Source organism: Carcharhinus amblyrhynchos, chromosome 12, assembly GCF_965287045.1.
Source record: "Carcharhinus amblyrhynchos chromosome 12, sCarAmb.v2.hapA, whole genome shotgun sequence".
Classification (NCBI taxonomy): Eukaryota; Metazoa; Chordata; class Chondrichthyes; order Carcharhiniformes; family Carcharhinidae; genus Carcharhinus; species Carcharhinus amblyrhynchos.
In genome coordinates, this window is record NC_137335.1 from 84,110,607 (window position 1) to 84,126,703 (window position 16,097).

A 16,097-nucleotide genomic window follows, 5' to 3' on the forward strand; every position below is an offset into this window, starting at 1 on the left:
TGGGAGTTGTGGATAGTTCTATGGCTTGGTGGGTATAGATCTGATCAGTGCAACTTGTGGGCCGAAGGGCCTGTTTGTGCTGTAGTGTTCTATGTTCTATGTACCCTAGCTAGTCCCCCTGACACAAAGGGGCAATTTAGCCAGGCCAATTCACCTAACCCACACATCTGTGGGAGCCAGCAAGAGGCCTGCACCATCTCCTTCAGGAAGGCCTCAGGAAGCGAGTCTTCAACAGGAACAAAATCCTGGGGTGGGCAAATTCCAGGCACTAAGTGCTGCCAGCCAATCAGAAGCCACTGGGGTGACAAAGATGGCTGCTGGAATGACACCCACCAGAGGCCCAGGATTGCAGAGAATTCAAGACAGAGATGATTAAAGATGGGAGATGTTTTATGATGTGGGGATCACAGGGCCGCAGAGTATAGGAGGGATTGGCAAGAAGGGGAGGGAAAGCTGTCAGCGGGCCCCCCCACTTCCCAATGCCAACCCCCTCCATCCGGCACTGAGTGTCTTTGAACAAATTCAGCCTCCGTGCTATTGGAATCATGGAATCCCTACAGTGCAGAGGAGGCCATTTGGCCCATCGAGCCTGCACTGACCATAATCCCACCCTATCCCTGTAACCCTGCATATTAACCCGAGCTAGTGCCCCTGACGCTCGGCTCAATTTAGCATGGCCAATCCACCTAACCCGCACGTGTGTGGGAGGAAACCAGAGCACCTGGAGGAAACCCACGCAGACACGGGGAGAACGTGCAAACTCCACAGGATGGTGACCTGAGGCTGGAATTGAACCTGGGGTCCCTGGCGCTGTCGGGCAGCAGTGCTAACCACCCATACTCTTTTTTTCATTCATCCCAGAGTGTGGACTTTGCCATCATTTATTGCCCATCCCGAGGTGTTCTTGGGAAGATGGCGAGTCACCCCCCCCCCCCCCCCCCCCCAATGCCCTGTTGGATAGGCAGCTCCAGGATTTTGACCCAGTGATGATGAAGGAAGGAAGCCGGGGGTGGTGGGTGGGGGTGATGCATGTCCAAGTGGGGATGGCCTGTGCGACCTGGAGGGAATTCCAGCTCTGGTGATACACTCATGCTAAGAACAGCTTTTGAAAAATGTAACTGCGTGCGAGTGATTGTTCTGTTTTTTGCTTTAAACGCAGGGAAAAGGGCAGTGAGAACGTACAACTCGGAAGTGATGTCTGACACCGATTCATGCACCTTCTGTGGCTTTAACTGTAGTCTGTGTCGCTCACAACTCAGTGTGGTATCATTCCCGTCCGCAGCAGCGACAACTCTGGGAGACTCTGTTCCACTCGGGCCCTGCCTTCTTATTATTTATCTCATTTTGTCTTAATCAGCGCTGAGTGTAAAATCTCTCTGTCTCTCTCGGTGAAACAGTTAGTATTTTAATTATAGGGGACTGGGGTAGAAAGACGAGCAAAAATGTATTTGTAACCTCCTAACCTAGTAAACTGCTTTCTGTAAACTCTTGTTGATATTTTAACATCCGTGTGTTGTATATTTGTGGATATAAAAGGAGCATTTATTTTGTTTTGTGTGTGAATGCTTCTCTTGCCTCCCTCGTCTCCCACATGTGCAGTCGCAGCTGTTATTGCTTAACCTCTCTTGAGTGCTACCAAAGTTCCAGATTTCAGAGAGTGAGACTGTCCAATGTTCTGAATTTACAGCGCCTCTCTGAGTTATGGTTGCGTTCAGATCATTGGAACAGTTCTTGGTTTCTTCAGCTTGCACTGTTGAAGATCTTCCACAGTCACGTAGCGGAGTGAAGTTCCCCTGGCTCTCTCTCTCTCTCTCTGAACTTGCTCTGTGTGTTTGTGTGTGTGTGCGCGTTTTGGATTCTTCCCATGTTTCGCAATGGGATTAATTAAAAAAAAATTGCCAGGATCTTTAAGATGCCTCTGGGCAAACTGTAATTAAATTGTGCGTGAGTGTTGGGTGGAGTGGTTCGGGCTGCGGGGGGGAGGTGGGTGGGGGAGGACAATGGGGTCCAGCCAGTTCTTTATAAAACAGCCGCTGCAGACATTGAATAAAACAGATTTTAAAACGTTATCACTGTTCGGGCATCTGTTTAATCAAGGGTTCATCTGGTATTGTAATATCTCAGGATGGTTTTAGCCCAGCACTGTGCAGTGAGGGGGGGTGTTACAGACAGGTTAACCCAAGAACTTTGCACGCAGTTGAAAGGTGTGTGATTGATGGAACAAACACAGTGAGAATTTACAGTGTTACACACTATAGAATCTTTAAAGTCTAAAAGATGATATATACTGCTGGAACTGGTTGAAGTTTAATTATTATTGACTCAAGTAGGCTTACACTAACACTGCAATAAAGTTACTGTGAAAATCCCCTCCTTATGACACTCCGGCGCCTGTTCAGATACACTGAGGGAGAATGTAGCATAACCAATGCACCTAACCAGTGACAACTGGTTTCAGACTGTGGGAGGAAACCCGCACAGACACAGAGAAAATGTGCAGAATCCACGCAGAGAGTGACCCAAGCTGGGAATCGAACCTGGGTCCCTGGCACTGTGAGGCAGCAGTGCTAACCACTGTGCCACCGTACCACTCACTTCTAAACTCCAGCGCAAACAAACTCAGTCTGCCTAACCTGTCTCCAAAAGGGAATTGAACCCCGGTCTCTGTGAGGCAGCAGTGCTAATCACTATGCTACCCTTACAGCACAAAGGGAGATCATTTGACCCTCATGGCTGTGCCAGCTCTTTGAAAGAGCTATTCAATTAATCCCACTTGGTTTACACCAGCTCCAATTTCCTATGTTTGCGTGTTACGATCTGCAATAGGATGTCTGAAAGGGTAGTGGGAGGAAATGGAATAATAACTTTACAAGTGGGATTGGATATATACTCGGCAAAGCTATGGGGGTCCTTGATTACACTAGCTGCTTTTCTGAGGCAGCAGGAAGCGTAGACAGAATAAATGGATGGGAGGCTGATTTGCGTGATGGATTGGGCATCATTCACGAGCCTTTGTAGTTTCTTGTGTTTTGTAGTTTCACGAACTACAAAGAAATCTGTTTTTGGGATTGAATTTGCCAGGAGACAGCGAAAACCCAACCACTTTCCTTAGAATAGTGTCCTGGGATCTGTTACATCCATTTGCGATGATAAATGGGGGCTAGGTTTAGTGTCTCACCCAAAAGGAATGCAGTCAAGGGCACCAAGTGTCTGATCTGAGAATCGATCAGTTATTCCACAATCTTCTTTGAGATTTTGGAGCAAGGACAAATGAGGAGAAATGATATCATTCAAAAGGTTGTGGATTTTTTGATGAAGGGTTTTGACAGGATAGAAGCTGATTGTTTCTACTGGTGGCGGAGTCTCAAACACGGGGGCACCGTCTCTGGGTGAGAGGCCAATCATTTAGGATTGTGATGAGGAGAAATGTCTTCATTCAGAGAGTTGTGAATCTTTGGAATTCTTTACCCCGGAGGGATGTGGGTGCTCCATCATTTACAGCTGGGATAAACAGACATTGGTCCCTCAGGGAACCCAGGGATATGAGGCGTGAATGGAAAATGTAGCTGAAGCTCAAGTTCAGACATGACAGTTTTGAATGGGCAAAGCAGACTCAACGGGCCAAATGGCCTACTCCTGCTCCCATTTCTCGTGTTATTGTGAGGCTGTGGGGCAGAGATTTAGAGGGAAATTCTAGAGCTTATGACCTAGGCATCTGTGGGCACTGCTGCCAATGAGCTATGTTCTAGAGGGAATAGGTCAGAATTAATGGATGGTGAAGAGCTATATAAATAAACAATTATAATCCCCCCTTTGAAAGATGTGGGTATTGCTACTCAAAGGGGTTGTAAAACTTAATGAAGTGTGAAATAGAATGCGAACAAAGCACCTCAAAGTTTTGAAAAACAACCGAGAGAAGACTCGCCACACAACCCCGCATCCTGGGGGAACCCCACCTGCCCAGCCCGAGCCCTACCACCCTTGAAATACCCTGCCCTCTGCCCTGGCAGTGAACGCTCTGTCCTTGAGCACCTTGGAGATAAGTGGAGAGCAGTGATAACTTCCTTACTCCCCTTTGGAGTCATAGCACTTGGTCTCCACTTTCAGGAACCTGTAGTGATTGGTGTCTGGGTACTTCCGTTTCTGGGTGAGATCCAGATCCATAAGACCACAAGATATAGGAGCAGAATTAGGCCACTCGGCCCATCGAGTCTGCTCCATCATTCAATCATGGCTGATATTTTTCTCATTCCCATTCTCCTGCCTTTTCCCCATAACCCCTGACCCCCTTATTAATCAAGAACCTATCTATCTCTGTCTTAAAGACACTCAATGACCTGGTCTCCACAGCCTCCTCTGTGGCAAAGAGTTCCACAGATTCACCACTCTCTGGCTGAAGAAATTCCTCCTCATCTCTGCTTTAAAGGATCGTCCCTTTAGCCTGAGGTTGTGCCCTCTGGTTCTAGCTTTTCCTACGAATGGAAACATCCCCTCCATGTCCACTCTATCCAGGGCCTCGCAGTATCCTGTAAGTTTCAGTAAGATCCCCGTCATCCTGCTAAACTTCAACGAGTACAGACCCAGAATCCTCAACCTTTCTCATGTGACAAGCTCTTCATTCCAGGGATCATTCTTGTGAAGCTCCTCTGGACCCTTTCCAAGGCCAGCACATCTTTAGATACGGGGCCCAAAACTGCTCACAATACTCCAAATGGGGTCTGACCAGAGCCTTGTACAGCCTCAGAAGTACATCCCTGCTCTTGTATTCTAGCCCTCTCGACACGAATGCTAACATTGGATTTGCCTTCCTAACTACCGACTGAACCTGCGCGTCAACCTTAAGAGAATCTTGAACAATGACTCCCAAATCCCTTTGTGTTTCTGATTTTCTCAGCATTTTTCCATTTAGAAAATAGTCTCTGCCTCCATTCCTCCTTCCACAGTGCATAACCTCACACTTTTCCACGCTGGGTGGGACAGGCCAGCAGCGTTGGGAACGGATTAAGCATTTCAGGCCTCTCGCCAAGTTCACCGGGGGATAACGGGAACTAACGGGATCAAAAAATCATCTCAACGTTTCACGTCCAACGTGACTGAAGAGAGATGGAAGTGTGATGGGTTTGTTGAAAACTGTTGGAAAGGTTGGGGGGGAAGGGTTAGGTAAAACAAAAAGGTAAGTCAGGGACAGAATCGATGGCAGAATAGATTCAACATCAAAAATATCATGGAATAAAATGCAAAGGGACTGATAGCGGTTGCCATAAAGTCTTGGAGTCACAGAGTCATAGAGGTTTACAGCATGGAAACAGGCCATTCAGCCCAACTTGTCAATACCTCCTTTTTTTTTAAAGCCTAAGCTAGTCTCAATTGCGTCCTTTTGGCCCATATCCTTCTATACCCATTTTACCCATGTAACTGTCTAAACACTTTTAAGAGGAAAAGCATTAGTCCAGAGTAAATGTTAATGGCAGAACTGTTAAGGGTGGCACAGTGACGCAGTTGTTAGCACTGCTGCCTCACAGCGCCAGGGACCTGGGTTCAATTCTGGCCTTGGATGACTGTGTGCACATCCCCCCCGTGTCTGCGTGGGTTTCCTCCGGGTGCTCCGGTTTCCTCCTACACTCCAAAGATATGCGGGTTAGGGTGATTGGCCATGCTAAATTGTCCCTCAGTGTCAGGGGGACTAGCTAGGGTAAATATGTGGGGTTATGGGAATAGGGCCTGGTTTGGATTGTGGCCAGTGCAGATGCGATGGGCTGAGTGGCCTCCTTCCTCACTGTAAGGATTCTATGATTCTATGAGAGATGAATAGCCATCTGAAAACAAAGATACAGACTGGCACATGGCAAATATAAAAATAATCAAAAGGGAGATTTACTTCATGATCTGAAGTTGTTGAACTCAATGTTGCAGAAGATTATAGAGTGCCTCACCTGATGATTCTTCAAGCTTGTGGTGAGCTTTACTGGAACATTGAAATGTGAGCTCGCAGACAAAGTGGTGACTCGAGATAGCAGCTCAAAGCTTGTGGACAGGGCAGTGGTGTTCCACAAAGTGATCGCTGAGTCTGTGTTTGGGCTCCCCAGTTGAGAGAAGACCGCAGCAAGTATGGCCGACTGAATTGACAGAAGCGCAAGAGCGAACTTCTTCACCTGGAAGGAATGTTTGGGAGCTGGGATGGTGAGGACGGAGGAGGAAAAGGGGCAGGTGTGACAGCTCCTGCATGGGGAGGTGCCGTGGGAAGGGGATGAGGTTTAGTTTAGAAGTTTATTTATTAGTGTTAACACTGCAATGAAGCTACAGTGAAAATCCCCTCGCCGCTACACTCTGGCGACTCTTTGGGTACACTGAGGGAAAGTTTAGCGTGGCCGATGCTCCTAACCAGCACATCTTTCAGACTACGGGAGGAATTTGGATCACCCGGAGGAAACCCACACAGACATGGGGAGAAGGTGTTGACTCCACACAGGCAGTGACCCAAGGTGGGAATCGAACCCGGCTCCCTGGTGCTGTGAGGTAGCAGTGCTAACCGCTGTGCCACCATGCCACCCCCAGGTGTCGTGGATGATAGAGGACTGGACCTGTGTGTCATGGAGGGAATGGTCCCTGCGGAATGCTGACCGAAGAGGGGAGGAGAAAATGTGTCTGATGATGGCGCTATGCATAAATGGTGGGGAATCGCCCTTTGATTGTGGAGGGTGGCTAACGTGGGGGGCGGGGGAGGGGGGAGAAGGTGGTTGCGGGGCATGGGGTGCGGGGGGTGAGGTGGAAAGGACAAGGAGAATCTTACTGTAGCCCTGGGAGAAAGAGGGGACAGGGTGAGATCAAATTCTTTATATTAAAGTGGGAGCTACTGTAGCGAGAACGGGGCAATGAATGAATGAGACCTGGGACGGGCAGCAGAGTGCTAAGCTTCGGATAATGGAAAGCAGGGTGTAGTAGGATGGCCAAGACTTGCATTGGAATTGTCACGTCTACAGGAAACAAAAGCATGAAGCTCTCCCCTCAGTTTGGGCATTTACCACCAGAGAGCACTATTGCTCCATGAAAAACATCCAGTCTGATCAATTAATAAACTATTCCCTCCCAATCCCATTCAGTTACTTAACTCCACACTGTACACGTGCCCCAAACTTATCAAATTTATGATATTGCCTCCTGATTATAAATGGCATTTTCTGAAGAAATAATACCATCTCTCTTTGAAATCTCTTTATCTGTTGCAATAAGTTCCTACAGTCCACAAAACAGTTGCTTCTTGTAAGGTAAAATCTGACACATCATTAAACAATAAACTCCATGAAATAGATGGATAAAGAGATTCCTCTGCTGACTGAACCAGTGGCACGGCAGCCTAAAGTCAGGTTTCTGAGAAAAAAAGACTTGCATTTATATAGCACTGGTCACCTCCTTAAAATGTCCCAATTTACTTGCTTTAGCTCCATATCCCTTATCCTAAAGGGAATCTCGAGAATTTCCAATTTCTTGACTCCTTCAACAAGTCCTGGAGTGGGACATGAAGGGTGAATGAGTTACTCACTGGGCCAAGGTTGCCAGCAAGGTAGGTGGTGGGGCATTTTTAACACAAAGGGAATATGAAGGATATGTGGATGGAGGAAGGGTGGGTATAGGTTAACATGCAGTCTTACCATCATTACTTTGTGCTACTTTGCGACTTACAATGGGAACAACAGTATATAGAAGGAAATTAGGTAAACATTTGACAGCACCCTGACAATGGTGTGGCACGGTGGCACAGTGGGTAACGCTGCTGCCTCACAGTGTAGGGATCTGGATTCGATTCCCAGCTTGAGTCACTGTCTGCAGTGAGATTGCACATTCTCCCCGTGTCTATGTGGGTTTCCCCCAGGTGCTCCGGTTTCCTCCCACAATCCAAAAGGCGTGCTGGTTAGGATGATTGGCCATGCTAAATTCTCCCTTGCCCTTGGGGGAACAGCAGGGTAAATACGTGGGGTTCTGGGGGCAGGGCTTGGGTGTGATTGTTGTTGGTGCAGGCTCAATGGGCCAAACGGCCTGCCTCTGCGTTTTATGGATTCTATTCTACTTGAAGAACTGAAAATAAGAGGCGGAGTGAGGAATTGGAATTGGAGAAGGAAGCTTGCAGAGAAAGATCTCAACCTGGATGGATCTCAATGGATTCCTTCAGTAGCTAAGTTTCTACGGTTCTGAATTTCTATTTGGTTACATTTGCTGTAATAAACCTTTCACTTTCCTTTATTGTTGTCTAGTTGAAGACAGAAAACCTTTAAAAAGATCTTATAATTATTGTTGTTGTGCCTAAGGTGAGGGAGGGCTAAACCCAATGACACGTGGTACACTACTGATAGGTGCCCTCTGTTCTGGAGAAGGCAGTAACTACTCTTCTATTGCTGGGTACTCCACTGAGTGACTGCATTAAACACCTTCACCGCCCAGACCCATTGCTCTGGGGGAGTCACAGTCTGAGGATTCAGGGTAGACAATTTAGGACGGAGATGAGGAGACATTTCTTCACCCAAAGAGTGGTGAGCCTGTGGAATTCATTAACACAGGAAGCAGTTGATACAAAATATTGAATGTATTCGAGAGATGGCTGGATATAGCACTGGGGGAGAACGGGATGGGATCAAAGGTTATGGGGAGAAAGCAGGAAAAGGCTATTGAGTTAGACAATCAACCATGATGGCGGAGTAGGCTTGAAGGGCCAAATGGCCTCCTCCTGCTCCTATCTTCTATGCCACCTATCAGTGCTGTAAACCAGTGCAGATGAGAACTTCTGTGCTTGTCTGGGTTGGAGAACGCTCTTTATTCTGCATTTTCTGTGTGTCCAAACTTCCACAGTATTAATTAATTACAAAGAAAGAGACCATTTTCCCAATATCCCATCTTGCACTTAAATGGAAGTGTTTCATTGAAATGGTGCTTCAGTGTAGGCTGGGTGTAATAATGGTTACGTTACTGGACAAGGGGCCCAGAGGCTGACACTAATAATCCAGTTGAAGCCTGAAATCAAACTTCACCCATGACAATTGGAGAATTTAAATTGACTTCAATTTAAATCATCTGGAAAAAAAAAATCATTGAAACTGAACTAGTTCAACTAATGTCCTTTACATGGAGAGACTTGATTGACATGTGAGTCCGACTCCATATTAACTCACAGCTCCCATCTGAAGTCATCTACAAAACAACTCAGGGGCCTCACAGGTCAGAAGTTCCTCATCAAAGTTTCCCGAGCCACTGGGGATGAACAAGAAATGTCAGCAATGCAAAGACCCTGAGAATGAATGTCATATCCCTCAATGTTCTTCATTGTCTGTAACCACACTCAGTTAGTTACTGCCCTGATCCATAGCTTCCTATGTTCATTGCTCAGAACATTGAGTACAGGAGTTGGGACGTCTTGTTGAAGTTGGACATGCCATTGATAAGACCACGCGTGGAATATTATGTAGAGTTCTGGTCACCCTATTATAGAGAGGATATTATTAAACTAGAAAGAGTGCAGAAAAGATTTACTAGGATGCTACCAAGATTTGATGGCTTGAGTTATAAGCAGAGGCTGGATAGACTGGGACTTATTTTCTCTGGAGCACAGGAGGCTGTGGGGCATAGATCAGCTAGATAGTCAACATCTTTTCCCAAAGGGGGTTCTAAAACGAGAGGGCATAGATTTAAGGTGAGTGGGGAGAGATACAAAAGGGTCCAGAGGGGCAATTTTTTCACACAGAGGATGGTGAGTGTCTGGAACAAGCTGCCAGGGGTAGTAGTAGAGGCGGGTACAATTTTGGCTTTTAAAAAGCATTTAGACATGAGTAAGATGGGTATAGAGGGATATGGGCCAAATGCAGGCAATTGGGACTAGCTTAGGGGTTTTTAAAGAAAAAGGGCAGCATGGACAAGTTGGGCTGAAGGGCCTGTTTAAAAACAATCTCTACCCGCTTCCCTTTTTTAGCTCTAATGCCTTTTTTTTAAAAACATGCAATCCACGGTGTAATCTGGGCGGGGGTTGGGGAGGTTAGCATTGAACAGAAGCTGAACTGGACAGCTGCATAAATACTGTGGCTGCCACAGCAATTCAGAGGCTGGGAATTATGTGCTGAGTAGAATGTTCCCGATAGTGGGGGAGGCCAGACTAAGGGTCATAGTTAGAGGATAAGGGGTAAACCTTTTACAACTAAGTTGAAGAGAAATTTCTTCATCCAGAGATTGCGTGGACTTCATGACAACAGAATGTAGCTGAAGCCAAAACGTTGTGCGATTTCGAGAAGAAATTAGATATAGTTCTTGGGGCTAAAGGGATTAAGACATACAGGGGGGGAAGATGGAGTCAGGATATTGAATTTGATGATCAGTCATGATCATAATGAATGGTGGAGCAGGTTAGAAGATCTGACTGTCCTACTCCTGCTTCTAGCTTTCACCTGCTGACTCTGCAAAGTCTGTCCATCATTTGCAAGGCAGAAGTGTGATCAAATACTCTCTGTTTGCTCAGAGAATGCAGCATCAAAGACTCTCTGACATGAATTTTAGTGAATGAATACAGAGATTTAACCTGATTCTGAACTGATTCCAAAGTGCTCTGTATCCTTTGGGGATCCTTTATCCCCACCCCCCCCTGCTATTAATCCTGATGTGTTCAGTCTGTGTAGACCTTCATTCCCAAGATCAATTTGTTACAGCTTCTTGTCTGATTCAGACACATAGAATCATTGAATCATAGAATCTTACAGTGCAGGAGACCATTCGGCCCATCAAGCCTGCACCGACCACAATCCCACCCAGGCTCTATCCTCTAACAGCACATATTTATCCTGCTAATCCCCTCTGACTCTCAGGTCAACTTAAGCATGGCCAATCAACCTAACCCACACATCATTGGACAGTGGGAGGAAATAGGAACAACCGGAGGAAACCCATGAAGACACAGGGAGAATGTGCAGACTCCGCACAGACTGTGACAAAGGCTGGAGTTGAACCCTGGCACTGTGAGGCAGCAGTGCTAACCATATCCATACCCTGGTCACTCGCCTTTCCCGGCTGATCCTCCTGATGTGCTCTCGCACTTGCTAAACTGATTGGCTACGCACGGCAATCTCACCATAAGAGGTTGATCTACTTCCCAATTCTTTCATTGGGTACTATGTCTTCAATGCTTCCCTATACAGTCGGCACCCTCCTTCCTGTACAGTCAGCACACTGTGTTCCCAACACCCTCCTTCCTGTACAGTCAGCACACTGTGTTCCCAACACCCTCCTTCCTGTACAGTCAGCACACTGTGTTCCCAACACCTTCCTTCCTGTACAATCAGCACACTGTGTTCCCAACACCCACCTTCCTGTACAATCAGTACACTGTGTTCCCAACACCCACCTTCCTGTACAGTCAGCACACTGTGTTCCCAACACCCTCCTTCCTGTACAGTCAGCACACTGTGTTCCCAACACCCACCTTCCTGTACAGTCAGCACACTGTGTTCCCAACATCCACCTTCCTGTACAATCAGCACACTGTGTTCCCAACACCCTCCTTCCTGTACAGTCAGCACACTGTGTTCCCAACACCCACCTTCCTGTACAGTCAGCACACTGTGTTCCCAACACCCTCCTTCCTGTACAGTCAGCACACTGTGTTCCCAACACCCACCTTCCTGTACAATCAGCACACTGTGTTCCCAACACCCTCCTTCCTGTACAGTCAGCACACTGTGTTCCCAACACCCACCTTCCTGTACAGTCAGCACACTGTGTTCCCAACATCCACCTTCCTGTACAGTCAGCACACTGTGTTCCCAACACCCTCCTTCCTGTACAGTCAGCACACTGTGTTCCCAACACCCACCTTCCTGTACAGTCAGCACACTGTGTTCCCAACATCCACCTTCCTGTACAATCAGCACACTGTGTTCCCAACACCCTCCTTCCTGTACAGTCAACACAGTGTGTTCCCAACACCTTCCTTCCTGTAGAGTCAGCACACTGTGTTCCCAACACCCACCTTCCTGTACAGTCAGCACACTGTGTTCCCAACATCCACCTTCCTGTACAGTCAGCACACTGTGTTCCCAACACCCTCCTTCCTGTACAGTCAGCACACTGTGTTCCCAACACCCACCTTCCTGTACAGTCAGCACACTGTGTTCCCAACACCCTCCTTCCTGTACAGTCAGCACACTGTGTTCCCAACACCCACCTTCCTGTACAGTCAACACACTGTGTTCCCAACATCCACCTTCCTGTACAGTCAGCACACTGTGTTCCCAACATCTCCAATGCTTCAGTTTGTTGTCTGACCAAAATGTCTCATGCCAGCATCTCATCTAATGCCAGGAAGAATAATCTAAGGCTGTTCACCATGCAGTCCGTACTTAACCTTGGTGCCGGCCTGTGTGACAAACACTGAGTGTCATGTTGTGTTATTATCATGATATGAAAACACCAATCATTCATCAGGGATTGAGTAAACATGGGGTGGAATTTTCCTGTCGAGCCCACCACAGGATGTGTGGCGGGTGGGACAGGATCAGGGAAAGGATCCTTGATTTCAGATAGGATCTTTCAGTCCTGGAGCAACGACAGGCGGAAAAACCTGCCCACGGTGTGGATTCATTCCTATATGAAAGTGAGTGCTCAGATACTAAAGCAGTCTGTTGCCCCTATGCAGCATGGCCTGTATAGCATTCAGGGTTCGTATGTGGCAAGTAAGATTTCTGATACTCAAGTGCCAGGCAATGGCCATTGCTGTGATGTGTCTTTAAGGTGCAGCAGTATGACGTCACTGGAAGGGAAGTGTGTCTTGCGATCCAGTGTTAGTTTCATTTTTGCCTGGAAGCACAACACAACACTCCCTTGGCATTTTCAGACTCTCTACCCATTTTCTACCCATGTATATCCATTCATTCATTTGAACTTGGCACAATATAGCCATTGCCTGGCACTTGAGTAGCACCAATCTTACTTGCCATGTATAAACCCTGAATGCTATACCGACCATGCAGCACTGGGGCAACAGATTGCTTTAGTATCTGAGCAGTCGCTTTCAAGATTAAACTTTATTGATTATATTTTGTCTGTGATATCTCCCGGACTCATTTGAGGCGACTGGAGTAGAATTTCAGAGAACGTCCTTTCCTTTGTTGACCCCTGTTACATTGCTGGTGTTCTGCATCTTCCAGGGGGTGATGTGGCTGTGGGAGCAATGGATGCTGGAGTGTTTGGAAGAGCCCAGTCGCAATGCTCTGACCACCATGAAGATCAGGGCAAATTGGATAGACCAGCTGATCTAATCCTACCATCGGTTTTGTATGTTTACAGACTCACTGGATCCATTTATAGGTAGGATTCCAGAGGTAGAGTGAGATCAGAGAGTTCACACTTTCTCACTGTTTTCTAATTCCAAACAGCTGTGGATTCCAGACGGTCTACTAACGGTGAGAGTTAAGCTCCTTCCTTGATACACTTGAAGTTATTAAAGTTCCCTGGGGCTCCACACTTGTGAGGAGGCGGAATTGATTGCAGCTCCTTTTAGCCTGAAAGCCAGAGCACCCTGGTGTGGAAAGATCTTCCATATGCCACAGGTTTGGATAGAGCGAGGAGGCTTGGACTGATTTAAGAGGCTTTCGAGTCTGGAATCAGAACAATGGTGCTGTTTCGTTTCCCGCACGTCGTGTTCTTTTGTTTAAAATTCCAGCTGGTGCCGACTTCCATTGTGCAAGGAACAGATTCTGGGTCCCGTGCCAGGACTTTCTCTGGCAACGCTGCCCAAAGCCCCCCCCACCTTGAAGGACAAGAGTGTCCAGGTGCGAGGGACCAAGCTCCCCCTCCAACTCGTACAATCTGTCTCCATTCCTTCACTGTCACTGGGTCAAATTCCTGGAGGTCCCGCCCTCACTGTTACCACATGGAATGTGACACTTCCAGAAGGCAGCTCACCACAACCTCCTCAAAGGCATGGGTAACAAATGCTTGCCTTTTCGGTGACATTCCCAAGCCGACAATGATTGAAACAACCTGGAGGGCAAGAGAATCCGAGTCTGAAGTGTAAGCAAATTACATTCCGGGATGGAACCAATGTCGAGACAACATGGTTTCCTCCAGCCTTGGTACTCGTGTTAAAGAGTCACTTGTTGAGCTCCCACATCCACAACAGTGAAGCAGCAATGCTTTATAATCCTATCTAAATCTCTTCCCTCTTGCTCTGAATCCAGTGGGTTTAAGTTCCCCTCCGGGACTCCAATAGGTTCTCAGTGTCAGTGCTGCCAGAACGCTGTGTTGTCGGCAGGCATTGTCTCTGATCAAGATGTTGAACTGAGATCCTGTCTGCCCTCTCGGGTAAATTGCCTTGGTGGCACAGAGGCACGATGGGCAGTACAGAGGCACAAGGGACAGTACGGTGGCACAGTGGTTAGCACCGCTACCTCACAGCGCCAGGGACCCAGATTCAATTCTGACCTTGGGTCACTGTTTGTGTGGAGTTTGCACCTTCTCCCTGTGTCTGTGTGGGTTTCCTCCGAGTGCTCCAGTTTCCTCCCACAGTCCAAAAGAGGTGCTGGTTAGATGGACTGGCCAGGCTAAGTTCCCCCTCAGTGTACAGGCGCTGGAGTGTAGTGGCTAGGGGATTTTCACAGTAACTTCATTGCAGTCTTAATGTGAGCCTTGTGACCCCAATAAGTAAACTTTAAAACTTTGAAGTATATAAGATCCTAAACGATCTTAAAAAGGTGGACGTAGAAGGGGTGTTTCATCCTGTGGGTGAGTCCAGGACTCAGAGGCACTGTTGTAAAACTCGCCTTTTGGGGGAGAGATGAAGAGAATTTTTTTCTTTCAGAGGGTTGTTTGACTTTGGAACCCTCTGCCTCAGAAAGCAATGGGGGGGGGGGGGTGCGGCGGGGTGGTGGTCACTGAATATTTTTAAGACGGAAGTAGATAGATTTTTGTCAGACAAGATTATCGTGGATAGATAAAAATGTGGAACTCAGCAAAAGCAATCAGCCACGATCTTACTGAATGCCAGAACAGGTTTGATGGCCCGAATGGTCGCTGCCTGCTCCTATTTCATATGCACACTTCAAAAGTAGCTGCAAAAGAATTTTGAATGCTGTGACGGTGTGGAAAACTCTGGATAATGGAAAGTTCTGAAGTGTTTTGGGACATCCTGCAGGTGTCAAGCTTGCAAGAAATACAACATCTTAATTTCTGACTTAACAGAAAGTTCCAGAACCTCAGGGATCCTTGGAGCTCAGCTGGCAGACAGAAATACTGCTTGGCTTTGGTGCTGTATTCCCAACAGTTAGGTGCAAAAAAACCTTTTCTGTTGCAAGGATAAATGGTTAAGACACTTATTTGTATAAAACATTTCCACAGGCTCGAAAATACTGTCAAAGTTAAACTCAGGCAGATACGGAAGATCGGGAGAAGACAGTACCTGATAGTTTAACAGAAAATTCTGTCTGGAATAAACAAACAAATACAGTCAGATTTATGGATTGGAATTGGAATTTTTTTTTAACGTAAATGTTCCATCGCGATCATTCGATTGAATGAACTCAAACTGGTTCTCCGACGAAACGGTGAATAAAAATAACAAAGGGTCTTTGACAAAGGGTCATCTGGACTCGAAACGTCAGCCCTTTTCTCTCTCGTTACAGATGCTGCCAGACCTGCTGAGGTTTTCCAGCATTTCCTCCTTTGGTTTCAGATTCCAGCGTCCTGGTTTTATTACTGACAATAACATGCCTCTCTTCGAAAAGCACTTCCACGTTTGTTCGGAATGTTGTGAAAATTTGAAAAGAAAATATCATAGTGAGCACCACTTTATTAATTTAAAGTCCTCGAATAATCGTTTAGAGTCCTCAAATGGAAGTGTGGAATTTCCAAAGAAACTCCAAAAGTTATGTGGATTGGCTGTGCTAAATTGCCCCTTCGTGTCAGGGGTACTAGTAAGTTAGAAGTTAAAGTTTATTTATTAGTCACAAATAAGGCTTACATTAACACTGCAATGAAACAGAACTAGAGGGCACAGCCTCAAAATAAGGGGGGGGGGCAGTTTAGATCGGAGTTGAGGAGGAACTTCTTCACTCGAAGGGTGGTGAATCTCT

General features: G+C 46.8%; 1 protein-coding gene across 1 annotated transcript in view; it reads left to right on the forward strand.

Annotated features, from left to right (window-relative positions):
- The window catches only part of cd109 (CD109 molecule), a 110,812-nt gene extending 108,947 nt beyond the window's left edge, over positions 1-1,865 (forward strand). The window contains exon 33 of the mRNA XM_080199866.1: positions 1,160-1,865. Coding sequence (XP_080055992.1) covers positions 1,160-1,353 — 194 coding nt within the window. The 3' untranslated portion in view covers positions 1,354-1,865. The remainder of the gene's footprint in view (positions 1-1,159) is intronic.
- Positions 1,866-16,097: the final 14,232 nt, after the last annotated feature.